Here is a 25,716-nt window from a genome sequence, read left to right on the forward strand (position 1 = left end):
ACAGGAGCATGCCACCATGCCTGGCTAATTTTAAAAATTGTTTTTATAGATGGGGTCTTGCTATGTTGCCCAGGCTGGTGTCAAACTGCTGGCCTCAAGGGAGCCTCCCACCTTGGCCTTCCAAAGTGCTGGGATTATGGGCATGAAGCACTGCACCTGGCCTGTTTTATTTTTAATCTTTTTAACAATAGCCATTCTGACTGGGGTAAGATGATAACTCATTGTGGTTTTACTTTGTATGTTGGTCTTCTGAGAAATGCCTATTCACGTCCTTCGCCCACTTTTTAATGAGATTATTTGTTGTTGTTTATTTGCTTGTGTTATGTCTATAGTCTGGATACTAGTGCCCTGTTGGATGCACCCAGCTTTCCTCTATGGTTACATTTTATGTAACCATAGAGTACAGTAAAGCATGAGCCTGATTATTGGTTTCAAATTAATATCTTTGAATGGACACGTTATGAACGTTTCCTTTATCACGATAGCAAACTGGTTTGTATACATGCATACGTGTTAGCTGTTCATTAAGCGGTCAAAAAGCAGGCTTTAGATTTTATTAATCCGTTATGCTAAATAGATAAATTGCTTTTTTAGCTACCAACCAATAGTTGACTACATAGATGCCCAATTTGAGGCTTATCTTCAAGAGGAGCTGAAGATTAAACGTTCCTTGTTTGACTACCACGATTCCCGCGTCCACGTGTGTCTGTACTTCATTTCACCCACAGGACATTCCCTGAAGTCTCTTGATCTGTTAACAATGAAGAACCTTGACAGTAAGGTATGTTCGGTAAATTCACCAAGCTTTCTTTTCTTTTTCTTTCTTTCTTTTTTTTTTTTTCCTATATTTGAGACAAGGTCTTCCTCTGTCACCCAGGCTGGACAGCAGTGGTGCAATCACAGCTCATTGCAGCCTCAACCTCCTGGGCTCAAGCGATCTTCCCATCTGAGTCATCTGAGTAACTGGGCCCACAGGAGCATGCTACCAAGCTTGGCTGATTTCTGTACTTTTTGTAGGGATGGGGTTTCACTATGTTGCCCAGAATGAACTCAAACTTCTGGGCTCAAGTGATCCACCCACCTCGCTCTCCCAGAGTGTTGGGATTACAGGCGTGAGCCATTGTACCTGGTCCCAACCTTTCATGATGTAATATTAATTTTGAGATAATAACACAACTTGAAGGCACTTGGATCCAAGTGCCGTTACATTTCTTTAGGTGATTTCATCATTATGCAGACGTCGTAGAGTTTACCTACATAGACCTAGATGGTACAGCCTGCCACACACCTATGCTATAGCCTTTTATGGTATGACCTATTGCTTCTAGGCTACAAACCTGGACAGCATGGTGCTGCATGAAATACTGTAGAATTATAACATAATGGTACTTATCTGTGCATCTTTTTTGTTTTCATTTTAATTTTTTGAGATAGAGTCTTACTGTCTCCCAGGCTAGAGTGCAGTGTCGTGACCTTGGCTCACTGCAACCTCTGCCTCCTGGGTTCAAATGATTCTCCTGCCTCAGCCTCCCAAGTAGCTGGGATTACAGGTCTGTGCCACCATGGCTGCCTAATTTTTGTATTTTTAATAGAGATGTGTTTCACCATGTTGGCCAGGCTGGTCTTGAACTCCTGACCTCAAGTGATCTGCCCGCCTTGGTCTCCTAAAGTGCTGGGATTACAGGCGTGAGCCACTGTGCCTGGCTGTATTTGTGTATCTTAACATGAAAAAAGGTACAGTATTAGACGGAAATAATAGTCACCGGGCCCTTTATAAGGAGGAAGGGTGGGAGGAGGTTGAGATTTGAAAAATTATCTCTTCGGTACGATGCTCACTATTTGGGTGATGGACACACTAGAAGCCAAAACCTGACTAATATGCAATGTATCTAATTTAAAAACCTGCACACAGATCCCCTGAATCCAGAAATTAAATAAATAGATGTATAAATAGCTAGGCATGAAGGCTCATGCTTGTAATCCCAGCACTTTAGGAGGCTGAGGTAGGCAGACCACCTGAGGCCAGGAGTTCAAGACCAGCATGGCCAACATGGTGAAACCTCATCTCTACTAAAAATACAAAATATTAGCTGGGTGTGGTAGTGGGTGCCTGTAATCTAAACTACTCAGGAGGCTAAGGTAGGAACACTGCTTGAAACCGGGAGGCAGAGGTTGCCGTGAGCTGAGATTGTAGCACTGCACTCCAGCCTGGGCGACAGAGCAAGACTCAGTCTAAAAGTAAATTTAAAAATACACATATAAATAATAACAACAACAAAAAGCAAAGGTACAGTATTATAATATTATGGGACCACCATCATATATGTGCCCCATCATTTACTGAAATGCCGTTATGTGCTGTATCACTGTACTGTTATTTTGTAATATATGTATATGTCCTAATTTTTTTTCTGTTAATATTTAAGGCATTTGCATTAGTGTGTTAGGGCTAGCATAGCAAAATACCATAGACTGGGTGGTTTAAACAAAGGAAATTTATTTCCTCACAGTCTCAGAAGCTAGAAGATCAACATGTCAGAAGATGTGCTTTCTTCTGAAATCTCTTTTCTTTCGGGCAGACGACCGCCTTATCTCTGTGCTCTCACATGGCATTTCTCCTGGTGTCTCCTGGGTGTCCACATTTTGTCTTTTAGGGGCGCCAGTCAGTTTGGCTTGGGATCCACCGTAACAGTCTCATTTTTTCTTTTTTTTTTTTTTTGTTGATGCCCAGGCTGGAGTGCTGTGGCGCGATCTCGGCTCACTGCAACCTCTGCCTCCCAGGTTCAAGTGATTCTCCTGCCTCCGTCTCCTGAGTAGCTGGGATTACAGGCGCGCACCACCACGCCTGGCTAATTTATGTATTTTTAGTAGAGATGGGGTTTCACCATGTTGGCCAGGCTGGTCTTGAACTCCTGATCCTAGGTGATCTGCCCACCTCGGCCTCCCAAAGTGCTGGGATTACAGATGGGAGCCACCGCACCTTGCTCGGTCTCACTTTTTAGTCATCTTTATGAAGGCTTTATCTCAGTTAAAGTCACATTCTGAGGTAGCACGTTTGGGCTTCAACATATAAATTTTTTGGTTGCAGGGGGAGACAATTCATATCTGATAGATTTCAACCTTGACTAACCTTTGAGATCATGACCATTTGCCTAGAGTAGCCCCCTTGGGGCTAAGTTCCAAGACCCCCAGTGAATGCCTGGAACCATGCATGATACAGAGCCTGATACATACGATGCTTTTTTCTTTTCTTTTTTCTTTTCCCTTTTATTTTTTTGGGATAGAGTCTCACTCTGTCACCCAGGCTGGAGTGCAGTGGCACAATCTCAGCTCACTGCAACCTCTGTCTCCTGGGTTCAGGCAATTCTCCTGCCTCACCCTCTCAAGTACCTGGGATTACAGGTGTATGCCACCACACCTGGCTAACTTTTCTTGTTTGTATTTTTCATAGAGGTGGAATTTCACTATGTTAACCAGGATGGTTTTGATCTCCTGACGCTGTGATCCGCCTGCCTCGGCCTCCCTAAGTGCTGGGATTACAGGCGTGAGCCACCACGCCCGGCCTGCTATGCTTTCTTCTGTGCATACTTACCTATGATAAAGTTTTATTTATAAATGAGATGCAGTTTTCTTTTATTATTAGTCACTATTGTTGGTTTCTTAGATGAAGACTGAAGCTAACAATAGTAACTAATAATAAAATAGAACAATTATAAAAATACACTGTATTAAAAGTTATGTGAATATTGTCTGTGTCTCTCGAAGTATCTTTTTTTTTTTTTTTTTTTTTTTGAGTTTTACTCTTGTTGAACAGGCTGCATGCAGTGGTACGATCTCAGCTCACTGAAAACTCTGCCTTCTTCGTTCAAGCAATTCTCCTGCCTTAGCCTCCCAAGTAGCTGGGATTACAGGTGCTCACTACCACGCCTGGCTAATTTATGTACTGTTAGTAGAGACAAGTTTTTGCCATGTTGGCCAAGCTGGTTTCGAACTCCTAACCTCAAGTGTTTCACCTGCCTCGGTCTCCCAATGTGCTGGGATTACAGGCCTGAGCTACCATACCCAGCCTCAAAATATCTTATTGTACTGTCTCACTCTTCTTATGATGATCTGAGATAATACGATGCCTACATAGAGATAAAATGAGGCAAATAGTGGGATAATTCATATCCAGGCTGAGATGGAGTCGGTCAACTTGACATTTCATCATAATACTTAGAATGACATGCAATTTAAAATTTGTACATTACGTAGTCCTAGAATTTCTCATTTATTCTTTTTGGATTGCTGTTGATTATGGGAAATTACGGAAAGTGAAACGGCTGGGCTCTGTGGCTCCTGCCTGTAATTTAGCACCTTGGGAGGCTGAAACAGGAAGATCACCTGAGCTCAGGAGTTCAAGACTAGACTGGGCAATGTAGTGAGACCCCATCTCTACAAAAAACAAATACAAAAATTAGCCACCAGGCACGGTGGTGTGTACCTGTAGTCCCAGCTACTTGGGAGGCTGAGGTTGGAGGATCACCTGAGCCCAGGAGTTCAAGGCTATTGTGAGCCAAGATAATGTCAACCTGGGCAATAGATCAAGTGCATGTTGAAAGAAAAAGGAGGGAGAGGGAAGGGGAGGGAGAGGGAAGGGGAGGGATGGGGTGGGGGAGGGGTGTGGAGGGCGAGGGGCAGGGGAGGGGCGGGGGAGGAGGAGGGGGAGGGGAGGGGAAGGGGAGGGGGAAGGAGAGAGAGGAAGAGAGACAAGGGAAGCAAAGGGAAGGAAGGAAGGGAGGGAGGAAAGGAAGGAAAAAAGTAAAAAAGAAGGAGAAACTGTGGATAACAGGGGATGGTGTGAAACGGGGGGCGTTTGTGATCCTGGCTGCAGATCCCATCTGAGAGGATTCGGAATACAAGAACCTGCAGGCAGCAAGGCTTGTTATACAGTAACAGCTGAGAAAAGCTTAATTCTTTCCAGGCGAAACTTGGGATACATGCGGATTTCCTTTCAACAGGCCACTTAAGCCCCGTGGTTTCAGCAAAATCTCAAAACTGATACGAGACTCTGCTCATTCGCTTCAGTTTTCTAATTATTCAGTAGTTTTTTTGTAGTTCAGTTTGATTGCACAGAAAATCAGTCTGTTGAATGTCTATGAAACCCAAAACATGCAACGTTGTAGTTTTATCCATACAGAAGGAATTTTAATTTTTGTATATATAAAGGTCTCAGGACTTGTTAGTGGAAGCGGCTTTTGAGTATTTGCTTTATCACTTGCTAGGTGTCTGTGACCTTGGGAAAAATGTTCAGAACTTTCTGTGATTAAGGCCGGGCGCGGTGGCTCAAGCCTGTCATCCCAGCACTTTGGGAGGCCGAGGCGGGTGGATCACGAGGTCGAGAGATCGAGACCATCCTGGTCAACATGGTGAAACCCCGTCTGTACTAAAAATACAAAAAAATTAGCTGGGCATGGTGGCACGTGCCTGTAATCCCAGCTACTCAGGAGGCTGAGGCAGGAGAATTGCCTGAACCCAGGAGGCGGAGGTTGCGGTGAGCCGAGATCGCGCCATCGCACTCCAGCCTGGGTAACAAGAGCGAAACTCCGTCTCAAAAAAAAAAAAGAACTTTCTGTGATTAAAAGCATGGGCAGGGCCGGGCATGGTGGCTCATGCCTGTAATCCCTGCAATTTGGGAGGCCGAGGTGGGTGGATCTCCTGAGGTTAGGAGTTCGAGAACAGCCTGGCCAACATGGTGAAACCCCATCTCTAGTGAAAAATGCAAGATTAGCCAGGCATGGTGGCAGGTACCTGTAATCCCAGCTACCCTGGAGGCTGAGGCAGGAGAACTGCTTGAACCCGGGGATGCGGGGAAAGTGGAGTTTCCAGTGAGCCGAGATCACGCCATTGCACTTAAGCCTGGGCAACAAGAGCAAAACTCCAAACTCCATCTCAAAAAAAAAAAAAGAAAAAAAAAAAAAGCATGGGCAGTGGGTTCAGGCTGCCTGCTTTCACAAACCCGGTTTTATTACTTGCTAGCTGAGGCCTTGGGAAAATGATGATGCCTCAATTTTTTCTCTGTAATCTTCATGCAAGTCTTCCATAAGTCTAAAATTATTTTTCATAAAAAATTTAGAAGGGCCAAACATGGTGGCTCATGCCTGTAATCCCAGCACTTTGGGAAGCTGAGGAGGGAGGATTGCCTGAGCCTGGAAGTTGGAGACCAGCTTGAACAACATAGTGAGGCCCTGGTCTCTACAAAGAAAAAAAAAAGATAGCCAGACATGACAGCACGCAGTCCCGGCTACTCAGGAGGCTGACGTGGGAGGATCGCTTCAGCGTTGGGGGTTGAGGCTGCGGTGAGCCGTGATTGTGCCACCACACTGCAGACAGGGCCTCAGAGCAAGACCCTCCCTCTCTCAAAAAAAGGGTTAAAAGTATGTCTTCTTTTGTAAAACTCGAGGGCCAATATACATATAAAGGAAATTGTCATATTATCGGTTTCTTTTCTGCATTTAGCTCTAATAAAACATGCTGTCTTCAACTTTACTTAGTTGAAGACAACTTTAGCCTTCAACTTTATTTAGTTTTAGAGAGAAAAGGTTTTAAGTTGGGTTTCCTTTATCTGAGGAGTATCAACTTCTATGTATTGTTCAAACTGAAAAGATACTTTGTACTTTATCTCAGATGTCATGAAGTAGTTGAAATAAATTAGATTTCTAGTTAAATTAAGAGCTGCTTCAAGTTCTTAATTAGTAAGACATTCAATAGTCAGGAATACACACCCTTAATTTCATGGTTACCTGTTATCATCTAGCCGTTTTCCAGATATAAAAATCTCTAATTTTCACAAAGAACATTACATAAAGAGGTAGGCAAGAGTATGTGGCTACTGTGTTTTTCTTTTTCCTTTTTTTGAGACAAGGTCTCACTCTGTTGCCCAGGCTAGAGTGCAGTGGCATGAACAAGGCTCATGGCAGCCTCAACCTTCCTGGCTCAAGGGATACTCCCACGTTAGCCTCAAGTAGCTGGGACCACAGGCATGTGCCTGTATGCCTGGTTGATTTTTAATTTTTTGTAAAGACGGGGGTCTTGCGATAGTGTCAGGGTGGGTCTGAAACTCATGGGCTCAAGTGATCTGCTAGACTCAGCTTTTCAAAGTGCTGAGATTACAGGCAAGAGTCACCATGTCCTGCTTGTCTTTTTCTTTTTCTTTTCTTCTTTTTTTTTAGAGACAGAGTTTCACTCTTTTTTCCCAGGCTGCAATGCAGTGGTGCTATCGTGGCTCACTGCAACTTCTGCTTTTCGGGTTCAAGTGATTCTCCTGCCTCAGCCTCTTGAGTAGCTGGGATTATAGGTGTGGTGCTACCGCACCTGACTAATTTTGTATTTTTAGTAGAGATGGGGTTTCACCTTGTTAGTCAGGCTGGTCTCGAACTCCCGACCTCAGGTGACCCGCCCGCCATGGCCTTCCAAAGTGCTGGGATTACAGGAGTGAGCCACTGCACGCGGCTGTCTTCTTTATCAAGTTGGTCAGTTCTTCTTGCAATGAATGCCTTTCCCCTTAAATCTGAACATCTGAGGAATTATTGACATAGGAAGTTTCCATTACTTTTTTTCCTTTTTTGAGACAGTCTCTGTCACCCAAGCTGGAATGCAGCTATGTTGCCGAGGCACGACCTCACTCACTGACACCTTAACCTCCTGGGTTCAAGCAATTCTCCAGCCTCAGCCTCCCGAGGAGCTGGGATTACAGGTGCCTGCCATCACCCCCAGCTAGTTTTCGTATTTTTAGTAGAGATGGGATTTCACCATGTTGGCCAGGCTGGTCTTGAACTCCTGACCTCAGGTGATCCACCCACCTTGGCCTCCCAAAGTACTGGGATTACAGGAATGAGACACTGTGCCTGGCCTGTCCATGGATTTTTTAAAAGATGTGCTTTGAGCAATCTAAAACAAAAAAAAGTCTGCCTAAAATTTATATTTATGTATTTCTACTATGTTACAGATATTGATTTTGTGGCGCTGTAATTTAATAAGATATTTTAACAGTAATAAAACATTTTATAATCTTGTATATTGTTATTTTCTAAAAAGTTTTGTTATTTAAGTGCAAATGCAAAACTCCTCAATTAACGTAAGCTTCAGTAACAGGAGGGATCATATTGAAGCACTAGGAAAAATCTTTGTGGGTAAAAATTCAACCTCAAATACGCAAAAACTCAACTTCCAACGTGGAAATAAAGTCTTTTTACAAAAGAAAAATAAACATATTTATTTGCAAGTTGCTCTTACACACACACACACACACACACACACACACACACACACAGGCTTTAGAATAAGATAACCAGGCCGGGTGCGGTGGCTCACTAATGTAATCCAATCACTTTGGGAGGCTGAAGTGGGCTGATTACCTGAGGCCAGGAGTTTGAGAGCAGCCTGGCCAACATGGTGAAACCCTGTCTCTACTAAAATCACAGAAATTAGCCGGGCGTGGTGGCAGGTGCCTATAATCCCAGTTACTCAAAAGGCTGAGGCAGGAGACTTGCTTGAACCTTGGAGGTGGAGGTTGCAGTGAGCCTGAGCCTAGCTTGTGCCATTGCACTCCAGCCTGGGTGACAGAACCGGGGAACTCTGTCTCAAAAAAAAAAAAAAAAAAAAAAAAGAAAGAAAAAAAAAAAGAATATGGTAACCCAAAATATCGGTGTTCTTTTTAGATGGTCTTTGGAAAACAAAAGCGAATCTATCTGCAAACACACCTAGGTGGGGCAAAAGTATGTGAAAATGGGACATTAATTAAGATTGATTGATGAAAAAGTGATGTAAAAAGTAGAAGACAAAATCCCTTCCACAATGTTGATGAAAGGTCTTTCAGTGTCTTTTATTACTCAGTTTAATAAGAAATAAAATTGAAGATAAATTAAATAACTTACATTGTCCTACTATTTACATTTTACTCTGTCCATATTTGTAGAGGTGTAAGAGATTTTTAAAGAGAAACAAGGTTGAGACTTCTAAGCCTGAATTTGGATAAAAGGTGAATCTTCGAAAGTACTGATAATTCTGGAAAATAATTTTTAATGAAGTCATGACAGCCAGTGATGATCTAGTTACACAATTTGTTGTCAGAGATTGTGAGGGCTTGACTAGAAAAACTACGGAATGAACCATGAGTCCTCGATGCTGACGTTTTATCTGTCTTCTCTGTTAATAGGTGAACATTATACCACTGATTGCCAAAGCAGACACCGTTTCTAAAAATGATTTACAGACGTTTAAGAGGAAGATAATGAATGAACTGATTAGCAATGGCATCCACATATATCAGTTCCCAACAGATGATGAAACTACTGCTCAAGCGAACTCCTCAACTAATGTAAGCTTCAGACAAATAGGCTAGAAATGAGTTTTTATCCAGAATCCAGTGTGAGAAATTTTTTTTTTTTTTTTTTTTTTGAGACGGAGTTTCGCTCTTGTTACCCAGGCTGGAGTGCAATGGCGCGATCTCGGCTCACCGCAACCTCCACCTCCTGGGCTCAGGCAATTCTCCTGCCTCAGCCTCCTGAGTAGCTGGGATTACAGGCACGCGCCACCATGCCCAGCTAATTTTTTGTATTTTTAGTAGAGACGGGGTTTCACCATGTTGACCGGGATGGTCTCGATCTCTCGACCTCGTGATCCACCCGCCTCGGCCTCCCAAAGTGCTGGGATTACAGGCGTGAGCCACCGCGCCCGGCCTAATTTTTATTTTTTTGATTTTGAAAAACTTTTGCTGAAAATTGATTCCTTGCAAACAGATTTATTTAGATTTAATTCCTACACCATGTTCCTCAAGGATTTTGGCCTACAATTTTCTTCTTAGAAGTGTATTTTACTTGCAGGTCTCATAAAATGACTCTGAAGGTGTTACTTCTTTTTTCTATTTTTTCTAAGAATTTGAGGATATTTTATATTAAATTTTATTTGAAAGTTTGATAGAATTTACCCATGAAGTAATCTGGTCTAGGCTATATTTTGCAGTTTAAAAAATTACTTATTTAGTTTCTCTATTTGTTATTGGTCTCTTTAAGCTCTCTATTCTTCAGTATTGGTAGGTTATATGTTTCTAATAATTTCCCCATTTCTTCTAAGTTGTCAGACTGCTCGCTGCATAAATGCTCATAATAGTCCCTTATAATTCTGTTTATTTCTGTAAGACCAGTTGTAATGTCATCTCTTTCATTTCTTATATTATTAACATATTCTCTCTTTTCATTGTTAGTCTAGGTAAGGGCTTTGATTTTGATTTTTTTTTTTCCAAATCAACTCTTGGCTTCATTTATTAATTTTTTTTTTTTTTTTTGAGACATAGTCTGACTCTGTTGCCCAGGCTGGAGCGCAGAGGGACAATCTCTGCTCCCTGCAACCGCCATCTGCTGGGTTCAAGAGATTCTGCTGCCTCAGTCTCTGAAGGAGCTGGGATTATAGGAGTGTGCCACCACACCAGGATAATTTTTGTATTTTTAGTAGAGACGGGGTTTCATCATGTTGGCCAGGCTGGTCTGGAACTCCTGACCTCAAGAGATCCATCCGCCTCAACCTCCAAAAGTGCTGGGATTACAGGCGTGAGCCACAGGGCCTGGCTAATTAAAATGCTTTTTATTCTCTATTTTATTTCTTTATGCTCTAATCTTTGTTATTTTTCCTCCTGGTAATTATTGGTTTAGGTTTTTTTTCCTCTTTCCTTCTGTTTTTTTTTTTTTTTAGGTGTAAAGTTAGGTTGTTGATTTGAGATTTTTTTTTTTAGATGGAGTCTCCCTCTGCTGCCCAGGCCGCTGGAGTGCAGTGATGTGATCTCTGCTCACTGCAACCTCCGCGTCCCAAGTTCAAGCAATCCTCCTGCCTCAGCCTCCCGAGTAGCTGGGACTACAGGCGTGCACCACCACACCCAGCTAAATTTAAAAATATTTTTAGTAGAGATGGGGTTTCTCAATTTTAGCCAGGCTGGTCTTGAACTCCTGACTTCAGACAATCTGCCCACCTCGGCCTCCCAAAGTGCTGGGATTACAGGCATGAGCCACTATGCCTGGCAGAGATCTTCTTTAAAAAAGATGTAGGTGTTTACTAGTATAAACTTCCTTAGTTTTTTATTTTAGATTCAGAGGGTATATGTGCATATTTGTCAAATATATATATTGCATAATGGTGAGATTTAGCTTCTAGTGTACAGTATTGCTTATTAATATATTTTATATTGTGTATCCATTAATTATTATAATAGTTGTAGTCATTTTCAATATTTTTATCTTTTAACTTTTATACCAGAGTTAAAAGTTATTTGCATGTTATTTCTTCAACATTCAGAGTAAAGATGGTTCAGGGTATAGATGATGTGAGAAAAATGATGTCTATTAAAAATCTTTTTTCTTGGCTGGGCGCAGTGGCTAATACCCGTAATTCCAGCACTTTGGGAAGCTGAGGCAGGTGGATTGCGAAGTCAAGAGATCGAGACCACCCTGGCCAACATGGTGAAACCCATATGTACTAAAAATATGAAAATTAGCCGGATGTGGTGGTGCGCACCTGCAATCCCAGCTACTTGGGAGGCTGAGGCAGGAGAATCGCTTGAACCCTGGAGGAGGAGTTTGCCGTGAGCAGAGAACGCACCATTGCACTCCAGCCTGGATGATAAGAGTGGAAACTTTATCTCAAAAAAATAAAAAAAAATGTTGTGTGTTTGTTTCCTGCAGCAGATACCTTGGTTTAGGCTCTGCGCAGTAGACACTTTCCAACTGTGTGCACAGCCTGAGATTAACGCTTACAGAAACCAATCGCATGTGTTACTGTCACACCTTAAAATGAGGCACAGGGTGGATCCCTGTCTCATTAAATTTATTACAGTATCATCATCTCTGTCTTTTTTTCTGAGATGGAGTCTTACTCTGACACCCAGGCTGGAGTGCAATGGCACCATCTCGGCTCACTGCAACCTCCGCCTTCTGGGTTCCAGCGATTCTCCTGCCTCAATCTGTGGAGTTGCTGGGATTACAGGTGCCTGTCACCATACCTGGCTAACTTTGTATTTTTAATAGAGATGGGGTTCCACCATGTTGGTCAGGCTGGTCTCAAACCCCTGACCTCATGATCTGCCTACCTTGGCCTCCGAAAGTGCTGGAATTACAGGCACGAACCACCATGCCTGGCCCTCTCTGTCATTTTTATAACAGTAGTGAGAGTAATGGAGTAAGCTATGCTGTTACTCTCACTTCTGTTATTAATTTATATAATTCTTGTTTTCTAGGGACTGTTACCCTTCGCCGTGGTTGGCAGTACAGAGGAAGTGAAAGTTGGAAAAAGGATGGTCAGAGGCCGTCACTATCCGTGGGGAGTTTTGCAAGGTAAATATGAAAGAGGGCAGGCTTTGCAATGATTAAGTGAAATGTATATGTGTCATTCATAGTCTCAAAATAATATTTTCACGAGCTAATATTGGTAACTCTTGCTAATCTGTAAGTTAATAGTTACTAATGAGAAACAAAAACTCTGTTTATTTAAACTAATCACTTACTAATGACTGTGATTCATTGTCATAGAAGTTTGCTGAATGCTGCTTTAAGCCAAAATCTACAGAGGCTGGGAAGGGCCTCTGTGTTGACCCCAGGGCACCATGTGCATACTTTCTGTCTCTGTACAAACCATAACATTCAGAATGCTGGAAAGCACTTTAAACAATATTGAAGCAAATATACTAGTGTTTAGACATGTTACATAAACTCATTACTACCTAATATATAAACCATTTTAAACTGGTCACTGGAAAAAAGAATGATAAATTTCTTAAAACAAGAAAGTACAATTTCCCTTTGGCTAAAGATTATACCTTGACATTTATATTATTATTTACCATCATAATGAGTTACGATATTGTAGTAAGCAATAATTTATTATCTTGTTCATATACTTGTGGTACTAATTATTGGGGGATGGAAGATTTACTTGTACTGGTTTCCAAATGATGTTGTTTGTTTGTTTTTTGAGACAGAGTTTTGCTTTTGTCGCCCAGGCTGGAATGCGGTGGCGTGATCTTGGCTCACTGCAACCTCCACCTCCCAGGTTCAAGTGATTCTCCTGCCTCAGCCTCCTGAGTAGCTGGGATTACATGCGCCTGCCACCATGGCTAATTTTCGTATTTTTTAGTAGAGACTGGGTCTTACCTCATTAGTCAGGCTAGTCTCAAACTCCTGACCTCAGGTGATCCACCTGCCTCGGTCTCCCAAAGTGTTGGGATTACAGGCATGAGCCACCGCCCCCAGCTCCAAATGATGTTTTTAAAAATGGACATATTAGAAAATTTAAAATTTGTTAAACTGCTTAAAACTTAATGTTTTAGTATTTATTATATATGTTGTGTAACATATTAGTATATGCCATATATCTATAATATATGTTGATACATAAAATTTGGTCACACTATTAATCACAATAAATCACATATGATCAATCCTCTGGACATGATAAAGACAGGAGAGAGCCATACAAAATATTTTTCATTAATTAGTTAATCTTAATTGACAAATAAAGTTGTATGTACTTATCATGTACAGCATGATGCTTTGAAATACATACACATTGTGGAGTGACTAAATTGATATCATTAACATATGTGTTATCTCAATTATTTTTGTGATGAAAACTTAACATCTTAGCAATTTTCGAGAATATATTGTTATTAACATAGTCACCGTGGTGTACAATAGATCTGTTTAACTTGTTCTTACCTAACTAAAATTTTGTATCCTTTGACCAACATCTCCTACCATACCCTCTACCTAACTCATGTAACCACCACTCTCTTCTGTTTCTACAACTTTTTTTTTTTTTTTTCCTGAGATGGAGTCTTGCTCTGCCACCAGGCTGGAGCGCAGTGGCGCAATCTCAGTTCACTGCAAACTCCGCCTCTTGGGTTTAAGTGATTCTCCTGCCTCGGCCTCCCGAGTAGCTGGGACTACAGGCACACGCACCCATACCTGGCTAATTTTTTGTATTTTTAGTAGAGATGGGGTTTCATCATGTTGGCCAGGATAGTTTCAATTTCCTGACCTCGTAATCCACCTGCCTCAGCTTCCCAAAGTGCTGGGATTACAGTTGTGAGCCACCATACCCGGCCAAGTTTTAACTTTTAAAGATTTGATGTGTTAGTGAGATCATTTACTATTTGTCTTTCTGTGTTTGGCTTATTTACTTAAACTCCTCCAGTTCCATTCAGGTTGCTGCAAATGATAGGATTTCCTTGTTTTTAAGGATGAAAAATAGTATTCCATTGCATATATATGCCACTCCTTTTTTCTTCATGCATCCATTCATGGACACGTAGATTAATTCCATATCTTGGCTCTTGTGAATAATGGTACTGTAGGCATCTCTCCGACATACTGACTTCATTTCTGGGAGGCAGATACCCAGCAGTGAGATTGCTGGATCATATGGTAGTTTTATTTTTAATTTTTTGAAGAAACTCCATATTGTTTTCATAATGGCTTTTCTAATTTACATTCCCACCAACAGTATGCAAGGGTTCCTTTTTTTCATGTCCTTACCAGCATTTGCTTGTCTTGATAATAGGCATTTTAGCATGGGCGAAGTAACAGCTTATTGTGTTTTTAATTTTTTTTTTTAGATGGAGTTTGGCTTTTGTTGCTCAGGCTGGAGTGCAATGGCATGATCTTGGCTCACTGCAACCTCCACTTCCCGGGTTCAAGCAATTCTCCTGCCTCAGCCTCCTGAGTAGCTGGGATTGTAGGTGTGCACCACCATGCCTGGCTAACTTTCTTGTATTTTTATTAGAGACAGAGTTTTGCCATGTTGGTCAGGCTAGTCTTGAACTCCTGGCCTCAGGTGATCTGCCTGCCTTGGCCTCCCAAAATGCTAGGATTACAGGCGTGACCCGCCACGCTTGGCCTGTGTCTTTTAATTTTTAATTTTCATGGATACATAGTAGGTGTATACATTTGTAGGGAACATGAGATATTTTCTTTCTTTTCTTTTTTTTTTTTTTAGACAGAGTTTCGCTCTTGTTACCCAGGCTGGAGTGCAATGGCGTGATCTCAGCTCACCGCAACCTTCGCCTCCTGGGTTCAGGCAATTCTCCTGCCTCAGCCTCCTGAGTAGCTGGGATTACAGGCACGAGCCACCATGCCCAGCTAATTTTTTGTATTTTTAGTAGAGACAGTGTTTCACTATGTTGACCAGGATGGTCTTGATCTCTTGACCTCATGATCCACCTGCCTCGGCCTCCCAAAGTGCTGGGATTACAGGCGTGAGCCACCACGCCCCGCATGAGATATTTTCATACTGGTACTCAGTGTGTAGTAATCACATCAGGGTAAATAGAGAATCTATCCTTTGTGTCACAAACAATCCACTTACACTGTGTTAGTTATTCTAAAATGTATAATAAGTTACTGTTGACTGTAGTCACTCTGTGTGCTGTCAAATACTAGATCTTATTCATTCTATGTGACTATATATTTGTACCCATCAACAATCCCCCCTTCTCTCCTGCCCCAGTCATTTCCTAGCTTCTGGTAATCTGCATTCCACTCTCTATCCCCATGGGTTCAATTGCTTTAATTTTAAGCTCCACAAATGAGTAAGAACATGTGAAGTTTGTCTTTCTGTGTCTTGCTTATTTCACTTAACATAAGGTCCTTGGTTCCATCCATGTTGTTGCAAATGACAGATGTCATTTTTCATGGCTGAATAGTACTCCCTTGTGCATATGTACCACATTTCCTTTGTCCATTCATCTGATGATGGATGCTTAGGTTGCTTCCAAATCTTGGGTACTGTGAATAATGCTCTAACACACATGCGTGTGGAGCTATCTCTTTGATTCCCCTATTAGTGGGATTGCTGGATCATATGGTAGTTGTATTTTTAGTTTTTCGAGGAGACTCCGTACTGTTTTCCATAGTGACTGGGCTGATTGACATTCCTGCTAACAGTGTACAAGGACCCCTGCTTCTCCACATCCTCACCAGCATTTGTTATTGCCTGTCTTTTCGATAAAAGCTTTTCCAACTGGGGTGAGATGATATCTTATTGTAGTTTTTATTTGCCTTTCTCTGGTAATCAGTAATGTTAAGCACCTTTTTCTTTTCTTTCTTTTTTTTTTTTTTTTTGGAGACAGAGTCTCACTCTGTTGCCAGGTGCCAGGCTGGAGTGCAATGGCGCCATCTTGGCTCACTGCAGCCTCCGCCTCCTGGGTTGAAGCAATTCTCCTGCCTCAGCCTCCCGAGTAGCTGGGATTACAGGCACGTGCCACCATGCCCAGCTAATTTTTATAATTTTAGTAGAGACGGGGTTTCACCACGTTCACCAGGATGGTCTTGATCTCTTGACTTGTGATCCACCTGCCTCGGCCTCCCAAAATGCTGGGATTACAGGCGTGAGCCACTAAGCCTGCCCAGCACCTTTTTCATTTGCCTGTTTGCCATTTTAAAAAACCCACAATAAGCAGTTACTTCACACATGTTAAAACGACTATTATCAATAAGACAAAAGAAGACGTTTGTATGTCTTCTTTGGAGAAATGTCTATTCAGATCTTTTGCCGATTTTAAATTGGATTCTTAGATTTTTTCTTATTGAGTGAACTTCTTATACACATTCTGGTTATTAATCTCTTGTCAGTTTGCACATGTTTTCTCATTGTGTGGGTTGTCTCTTCACTGTGTTGATTGTTTCCTTTGTGGTGCAGCAGCTTTTTAACTGGATATGATCCCATTTGTCTATTTTTGCTTTCGTGGCCTGTGCTTGTGGGGTATTAATAAATGTCGTAAAGAGTTTCCGCAGTGTATTTTGTGTAGTTTCATAGGTTGAGGCTGTACATTTAAATCTTTAATCTATTTTGATCTGAGTTTGTGGTGAGAGACAAAAGTCTGGTTTCTTTCTTCTGCATGTGGATATCCAGTTTTCCCAACACCATTTATTGAAGAGCTTATCCTTTCCCCAAAAGAAACTGTCAAACTACTTTTCACAGTGGCTGAAGTAACATATTCCCACCAGCAGTATATATACGTTCCCAAGAGAAAAGAGAATTCTTAAACATCACTGGTGGGAATTTAAGTTGGTACAGCCATTTTGGGAAATAATATGAAGGTTCGTCAAAAACTAAAAACAATATTACCGTGTGATCCAGCAATGCCACTTCTGGGGATGTACCCTGGTGGAATGACATTGATCTGTCAAAAGACATCTGCACTCACATTTTTTTTTTTTTTTGAGACGGAGTTTCGCTCTTGTTGCCCAGGCTGGAGCGCAATGGCGCGATCTCGGCTCACCGCAACCTCCGCCTCCTGGGTTCAGGCAATTCTCCTGCCTCAGCCTCCTGAGTAGCTGGGATTACAGGCACACGCCACCATGCCCAGCTAATTTTTTGTATTTTTAGTAGAGACGGGGTTTCACCATATTGACCAGGATGGTCTTGATCTCTCGACCTCGTGATCCACCCGCCTCGGCCTCCCAAAGTGCTGGGATTACAGGCGTGAGCCACTGCGCCCGGCTGCACTCACATTTTTATTTCAGTCTTTTAAAATATATTAAGACTTAGTTTGTGGCCTAACATATAATCTCTCCTGAAGAATGTCTTGTGTTTATTTGAGAAAGATGTATATTATATTGCTGTTGGATGAAATATCCCACATATGTCCATTAGGTCTATTTGCTCTAAAGTGTAGTTTAAATCTGACATTTTCTTACTGATTATCTGTCTGGATAATCTATCCATTTCTGAAAGTAGGGTATGTAATTCCCTTGCTATTATTGTACTACAGTCTGTGTCCCCCTCAGGTCTGCTCTTATTTGCCTTATATATTCAGAAGCTCTGATATTGGGTCCATACATAATATTTACAATTGTTTTAAAATGAACGGATCCCTCATCATGATATGATAACCTTCTATATCATTTTACGGTTTTTGACTAAAAATCTATCTTCTGTGATAGGAGTACAGCTATCTGTGCTCTTTTAGTTTCTAATTGCATGGAATATCTTTCCATGTCTTCACTTTCAGTCTATATGTATCATTAAAACAGCTATGTGAATTTATGGATTGATTTTGAATATTGACTAATGCTGTGTCTAAATATAATATATAAATGGAATTTCATAACTAAAGCATTTGCCATTGTAAGGCATTTTTGCTAGCAGAATTTACTTTGATAAAATTATTTACATTAGTGATGTTATATTATATATTCTGTTAGGACTCCAAAATACCCAGAGGGTAGTTTGTAACATATTAACACAATTGTTCATAAAAACCTATAGCATATATGCATGTAACATATTATTTCACTATTTTTTGCTTATTCTTCAGGTAGTAAGTTTAAAGCATATTTCCTAACCTATAATCTCTGCCTATAGTTGGTATGTATAATACAACCATATTTACATAGTTAAAAGAGTCATAGCTATTAATCAAATTGATCAATTGTGTTATTTTAAATGTGTTTTTTATTCACGTATTCATTCATGAACACTTACTGATTGTCAGGGATTGATAATGAGTGGTGTTGATTCATTTTTTTTTATTACTAGTGGAAAATGAAAATCACTGTGACTTCATTAAGCTCCGAGATATGCTTCTTTGTACCAATATGGAAAACCTAAAAGAAAAAACCCACACTCAGCACTACGAATGTTACCGGTACCAAAAACTGCAGAAAATGGGCTTCACGGACGTGGGCCCCGACAACCAGCCAGTTAGGTGAGTAAACGTACTGCTAGCTCTGGCAAGTACTGGAGCCCCTCACTCCCCCAAAAAAGAAAAAAAATATATTGCTAGCCCAACCAAATGGATAATCTAGGAGTTCCCTAAACACAGGTACAGTGATTTGAGTAAGAGAATAATTGCTCTTCTTCCATCCTGAACCATCTTGAATGTTAGGTGTTTTTGTCATCTTTTGACAAAGAGAGAGAGTAGCAACAATATACTGCAGGGTCTCATTTTCATCCTGAAATACGTGTGTTCAGTATGTGTATATGCTGAAATGTACATCCAAGAAGAAACCATCATGGCGTTTATTTTTTGTATTTATATGAAAGAACGGATAAAGAAAAAGATGAGCCGGGCGCGGTGGCTCAAGCCTGTAATCCCAGCACTTTGGGAGGCCGAGGCGGGTGGATCACAAGGTCAAGAGATCAAGACCAACCTTGGTCAACAAGGTGAAACCCCGTCTCTACTAAAAATACAAAAAATTAGCTGGGCATGGTGTCGCGTGCCTGTAATCCCAGCTACTCAGGAGGCTGAGGCAGGAGAATTGCCTGAACCCAGGAGGCGGAGGTTGCGGTGAGCCGAGATCGCGCCATTGCACTCCAGCCTGGGTAACAAGAGCGAAACTCCGTCTCAAAAAAAAAAAAAAAAGAAAAAGAAAAAGATGAAAAAATGTTAGCAAAGTTTGGCAAAAGATATTAAGAAGGGTTTCATGGGGAAACCAGCTGAAAAACAGTACTGCAGTGTCCTGGAAGTTAAGTGAGAAAAGCCTGAGAGCATGTGTATTTCTCTATCTTGAAGAATAGAGCCTGGCACAGTGGCTCCCATCTGCAATCCCAGCACTTTGGGAGGTAGGCAGATCACCTGAGGTCAACAGTTTTAAGACCAGCCTGGCCAACATGGCGAAACCCCGTCCCTACTAAAAATACAAAAATAACTAGCCGGGCATGGTGGTGGGGACCTGTAATCCCAGCTACTCAGGAAGCTGAGGCAGGAGAATCGCTTGAACCTGGGAGGTGGAGGTTGCAATGAGCTGAGGTTGTGCCACTGCACTCCAGCCTGGCAACAGAGCTAGACCCTGTCTCAAAAGAACAAAACGAAAGAAAGAAAAGGGACTTGTGTCACTATTATATACACTATGTCACTACAGTGATTATAATCCAGTTATATCATTAATTGTTCTTTGCAGACCCAAAATTTAACTATCGTAAATGAATGATAACGATATTTTGAAAGACTGTTTGCTTTATTTTAGGTGATTTTGAAAATCGTCTCTCATTTAAATTTTGACAATGTTTCCCTGAATTTTATTGTCAAAAGATGTGAAGAAATATATGACATGCTGGAAAATGTGGGGATGAGAATTCACTCATATAAGCGTTGGAAAATTCTTTGCATGTACTCTCTATATACTCTGATCTTAAATACTGTGCCAGTTTTTACATCTTATGATATAGAAATTTCCATTTTGTGTTGCTAAACATGAGATCCCGTTGGCAAATTTCCTTATATAAGATGTAAAAGCCGGGCGCGGTGGCTCAAGCCTGTAATCCCAGCACTTTGGGAGGCCGAGGCGGGTGGATCACGAGGTCAAGAGATCGAGACCATCTTGGTCAACATGGTGAAACCCCGTCTCTACTAAAAATACAAAAAATTAGCTGGGCATGGTGGCACGTGCCTGTAATCCCAGCTACTCAGGAGGGTGAGGCAGGAGAATTGCCTGAGCCCAGGAGGCGGAGGTTGCAGTGAGCCGAGATCGCGCCATTGCACTCCAGCCTGGGCAACAAGAGCGAAACTCCGTCTCAAAAAAAAAAAAAAAGATGTAACATACAATATATATTTTTACATGTTTATACTAGCATTTATTTTATTTTATTTTTATTTTTCGAGATGGTGTCTTGCTCTGTCTCCCAGGCTGGAGTCCAGTGGCGCAATTTTGGCTCACTGAAATCTCCATCTCCCGGGTTCAAGTGATTCTCCTACTTCATTTTAATATAAGACTAAGAAAACATTTCTCTTTAGTTTTCAAGAAATCTTTGAAGCCAAAAGACAAGAGTTCTATGATCAATGTCAGAGGGAAGAAGAGGAGTTGAAACAGAAATTTATGCAGCGAGTCAAGGAGAAAGAAGCAACATTTAAAGAAGCTGAAAAAGAGGTCAGTACTGACAGTTTGATATAATGTGTGTTAATTTTTAGGTGCCCTATTAATTTGGGGGTTTTAATCTTGAGAGTTTAGTTGATGTTTTTGGAGGATACTTGCTGGTTTTCAAAAAGTAGCTTTTTACATGTAGATTTGAATATAGCCTTTACAAAATTACAGTCTGCAGTTTTGTTTTTTTTTTCTAGACCAGTTGGAAAATTTTCCCTTTAAATAACTCTTGTTAGTTTCATAAAAATGTATTTAATTTATAAAATAAACTTTTATGCATAAAGTTTAATTTGTGACAAACCCAAGCTATTACATCTGAGAAGAGTCTCGTACTATCTAATGCTATTAATGCACTAGAAAATTGTCTTCACTTTTATAAATAAGCAAATGTTCACTAATGCTTGCCTTAATTAATGAGAAAATTTTAAGTTGGTAAATTACGTATATATTTTATTCCATGCCATTTCTAATAAAATAGAAAAGAAGGCTATTAGTATAATTTTAATTATTTGCCACAGATATATTTTTGGTGAAAACATACTTTTGAAACCATAGTTTCTTTCTCTCAAGTGTAGGTGGCTTTAGTTGAAGAATATTTAGTTTTATTAGATACACTGGAACATAAACTTGCTTTTTCATAAAAACAAAATGGTAATTAGGTGCTATAGGCCAGATGTCTCACTCAGAGACAGATGAATTATAAGTAATAAAAATTTTGGCCAAGCTCAGTGACTCAAGGCTATAATCCCAGCACTTTGAGAGGCTGAGGAGGGTGGATCACCTAAGGTCAGGAGTTCAAGATTAGCCTGGCCACCACGGTGAAACCTGTCTCAACAGAAAATAGAAAAATAAGCAGGCCATGGTGGTGCACACCTGTAATCCCAGCTACTCAGGAGGCAGGAGTTGCAGTGAGCTGAGATCGTGAAGCTGCACTCCAGCCTGGGTGACAGTGAGATCCATCTCAAAAAAAAAAAAAAAAAAAAAAAAATCATTAGCTTAGGTATAAAGGGAAAGTCTGGATGTATACAAGGGTATGTCATGGCATAGCTGGGTCTCATGAAGACTTAAACCGAGACTCGGAAGTGGCCAGAAACCAGAGCAGCCATTTAAATTTTCTCTTTCTCCTGCACCCCGCTTCCCTTAGTTATGAACCTTATTCTTTTTTTCTTTTTTTTTTTTTTTTTTGGATGGAGTTTCGCTCTTGTTACCCAGGCTGGAGTGCAATGGCGCGATCTCGGCTCACCACAACCTCCGCCTCCTGGGCTCAGGCAATTCTCCTGCCTCAGCCTCCTGAGTAGCTGGGATTACAGGCACGCGCCACCATGCCCAGCTAATGTTTTGTATTTTTAGTAGAGACGGGGTTTCACTATGTTGACCGGGATGGTCTCGATCTCTTGACCTCGTGATCCACCCGCCTCGGCCTCCCAAAGTGCTGGGATTACAGGCTTGAGCCACCGCGCCCGGCTCTGAACCTTATTCTTGTATGTCTGCTTCTTTTTTTTCTTTCTGGATATTAGTTTCTTTTCCGTATCTCAACTATGTGTTCTCTTAGTGTTGATTACATATCTTCATTATTGTCAACTAATGCTGCAATGAATATGAGAGTGTAGGTATCTCTTTCACAATTTGATTTTATTTCCTTTGACTATGTAACTATTAGTGGGGTTGCTGAACCATATGGTTATTCTATTTTCAATTGTTTAATGAATTCCCAGATTTTTAAAAACAGTATCTGTCCTAATTTACATTTTTATCAACATTTTATAAAATCATTCTTATAAACACTTATCTTTCTTTTTTTTTGGTAGTAGCCATTGTAACAGATATGAGGTACTATCTAATTGTGGCTGTAATTGGCATTTCTCTCATGAGTAATGATGCTGAATATTTTTTTATACCCCTATTTGCCTTTTATATCTTATTTTTAAAAATGTTCAGGTTCGGCCAGGCACAGTGACTCACTCCTGTAGTCCCAGCACTTTGGGAGGCTGAGGTGGGTGGATCATTTGAGGTCAGGAGTTCGAGACCAGCCTGACCAACATGGTGAAACCCTGTCTCTATTAAAAATACAAAAACGTAGCTGGATGTGGTGGCTCACACCTGTAGTCCCAGCTAATCTGGAGGCTGAGGCAGGAGAGCCGCTTGTACCTGGGAGGTGGACTCCATTTTAAAAAAGAAAGTTTAAGTTCTTTGCCAGTTTTCAGAATGAGATTGTGTTCATACTATTGAAATGTTTGAGTTCTTATATATTGTGGGCATTCACCCCTTATCAGATGTATGGCTCACAAATATTTTCTCAGATTTCATAATTTGTTTCTTTATTTTTTTCCTTTGGATGTGCAGGAGCTTTTAGTTTGATAAAATTTTGTTTGTCCACGTTTGCCCATGTTGTCTGCACTTTGGAGTTTGTATTCAAAAAATCACTCCTCAGACCCAAGTAAAGAAACTTATCCCTACCTTTTTTTTTTTTTTTTTTGAGACAAAGTCTTACCCTGTCACCCAGGTTGAAGTGCAATGACTCCATCTTGACTCACTACAACCACGACCTCCCAGGTTCAAACGATTCTCCTGTCTCAGCCTCCCGAGTAGTTGAGATCACAAGTGCCTGCCACCACGCCCAGCTAATTTTTGTATTTTTAGTAGAGACAGGTTTCACCACGTTGGCCAGGCTGGTCTCGAACTCCCGACCTCGTAACCCACCTGCCTCTGCCTCCCAAAGTGCTGGGATTACAGGTGTGAGCCACCGCGCCCGGCCCAAAACCCAGGTCTTAGTGTCTCATTTAAAAATATCCACTCTTAGGCCGGGCGCAGTGGCTCAAGCCTGTAATCCCAGCACTTTCGGAGGCCGAGGCGGGTGGATCACCAGGTCAAGCGATCGAGACCATCCTGGTCAACATGGTGAAACCCCGTCTCTACTAAAAATACAAAAAATTAGCTGGGCATGGTGGCGCATGCCTGTAATCCCAGCTACTCAGGAGGCTGAGGCAGGAGAATTGCCTGAACCCAGGAGGCGGAGGTTGTGGTGAGCCGAGATCGCGCCATTGCACTCCAGCCTGGGTAACAAGAGCGAAACTCCGTCTCAAAAAAAAAAAGAAAAAAGAAAATTATGGGCTAAAACTATGGACTGAGTGGGGTGGCTCAGTACCGTAATCCCAGCACTTTGGGAGGCAGGGTTGGGAGGATCACTTGAGGCCAACAGTTTGAAACCAGCCTTGTCAATATAGAGAGATCCCCATCTCTACAGAAAAAAACATTTTATAAATTAGCGGCTGGTACAGTGGTTCATGCTTGTCATCCTAGCACTTTGGGAGGCTGAGGTGGGCGGATCACCTGATACTGGGAGTTCGAAACAAGCCTGACCAACATGGAGAAACTCCATCTCTACTAAAAGTACAAAATTAGCTGGATGTGGTGGCACGCGCCTGCAATCCCAGATACTCAGGAGGCTGAGGCAGAAGAATCGCTTGAACCCAGGAGGCAGAAATTGCAGAGCCGAGATCATGCCATTGCTCTCCAGCCTGGGCAACAAGACTGAAACTCCATGTCAAAAGAAAAGAAAAAGTGCAGAACTCTGTCTGATCAACATGGTGAAACCCCGTCTCTACTAAAAATACAAAAAATTAGCTGGGCATGGTGGCGCGTGCCTGTAATCCCAGCTACTCAGGAAGCTGAGGCAGGAGAATTGCCTGAACCCAGGAGGCGGAGGTTGCGGTGAGCCGAGATCGCGCCATTGCACTCCAGCCTGGGTAACAAGAGCGAAACTCCATCTCAAAAAAAAAAAAAAAAAAAAAGAAAAAAAGAAAAGAAAAATTCCATATCTGAGTGTTTGCTCATGAGTGTTTGAGATCGTTTTTAAGATCATGCTGTACTCCGATGATGGGGGTTTGTTTGATAATGCAAAAAAGCACAGTTTTGGGGTGTTCAGCCACACTGTGCTCTGGTGTCACAACTGCACATTCGTTTCACAGCTGCAGGACAAGTTTGAGCATCTTAAAGTGATTCAACAGGAGGAGATAAAGAAGCTCGAAGAAGAGAAAAAACAGCTGGAGGGAGAAATAATAGAATTTTATAAAACGAAGGCTGCCTCCGAAGCACTGCAGACTCAGCTAAGCACCAATACAAAGAAAGACAAAGATCGCAAGAAATAATTTCTCTTACGACTCTGTCGTTTGAGAGCCCTGGCCTTCTACATCCCATCTTCCTGTGAGATTTGCCTCTGTAGCATTTAACTCTGATTGCAGTTCTCATTTTAAAAATTGGTTTGCTTATTGTATATTTTTCCCAACTAAAGTGTGAACTCCTAGCTGAGTATAGTGGCTGACACCTATAATCCCAGCACTTTGGGAGGCCAAGGTGGGCAGATCACCTGAGGTCAGGAGTTCGAGAATAGCCCGGCCAACTTGGGGAAACCCCATCTCTACTAAAAATATAAAAATTAGCTGGGTATGGTGGTGCACACCTGTGGTCCCAGCTACTTGGGAAGCTGAGGCAGGAAGATGGCTTGTACCCGGGAGGCAGAAGTTTCAGTGAGCAGAGATGGCACCACTGCACTCCAGCCTGGGTGACAGAGCGCCGTGAGCCACCACACCTGGTATGACCCACCGTGCCCAGCTGACGATGACTTTTATACATATTGCTAAATCATCTTACAGATTTTATAATTGGGAAGAAGAAACAGGTTACTAAATGATCTTTTAATAGAAACTTTACAAGAACCAGAATCTTTGCTCTGTTCATGTATGTATCAGTTTCTAGGCCTAGAACAATGTCTGTCACATAGCAGCAATTATTTGTTGAATCAATGAACCCAGTGATAGTATGTTAGCTATAC

At 41.5% G+C, this 25,716-nt stretch overlaps 1 protein-coding gene across 1 annotated transcript; it reads left to right on the forward strand.

Moving 5' to 3' along the window:
- The first annotated feature begins 704 nt into the window (after nt 1-704).
- On the forward strand, nt 705-25,033 carry SEPTIN14 (septin 14). The gene is made up of 6 exons (XM_039460425.2): nt 705-781; nt 9,197-9,358; nt 12,263-12,359; nt 18,562-18,730; nt 20,759-20,891; nt 24,854-25,033. Exons 1-6 carry the CDS (start codon nt 761-763, stop codon nt 25,031-25,033), a joined length of 762 nt encoding a protein of 253 aa, XP_039316359.2. The 5' UTR covers nt 705-760.
- Nucleotides 25,034-25,716: the final 683 nt, after the last annotated feature.

This window comes from Saimiri boliviensis, chromosome 20 (genome assembly GCF_048565385.1).
Source record: "Saimiri boliviensis isolate mSaiBol1 chromosome 20, mSaiBol1.pri, whole genome shotgun sequence".
NCBI lineage: Eukaryota > Metazoa > Chordata > Mammalia > Primates > Cebidae > Saimiri > Saimiri boliviensis.

Excerpts from the sequence above, each read along its gene's own strand:
- SEPTIN14 (XM_039460425.2), top strand. The coding sequence starts at position 761 with ATGAAGAACCTTGACAGTAAG. Across the intron at positions 12,360-18,561 it reads TCCGTGGGGAGTTTTGCAAG|TGGAAAATGAAAATCACTGT; the intron begins GTAAATATGAAA and ends TTTTATTACTAG. Across the intron at positions 18,731-20,758 it reads CCCGACAACCAGCCAGTTAG|TTTTCAAGAAATCTTTGAAG; the intron begins GTGAGTAAACGT and ends ATTTCTCTTTAG.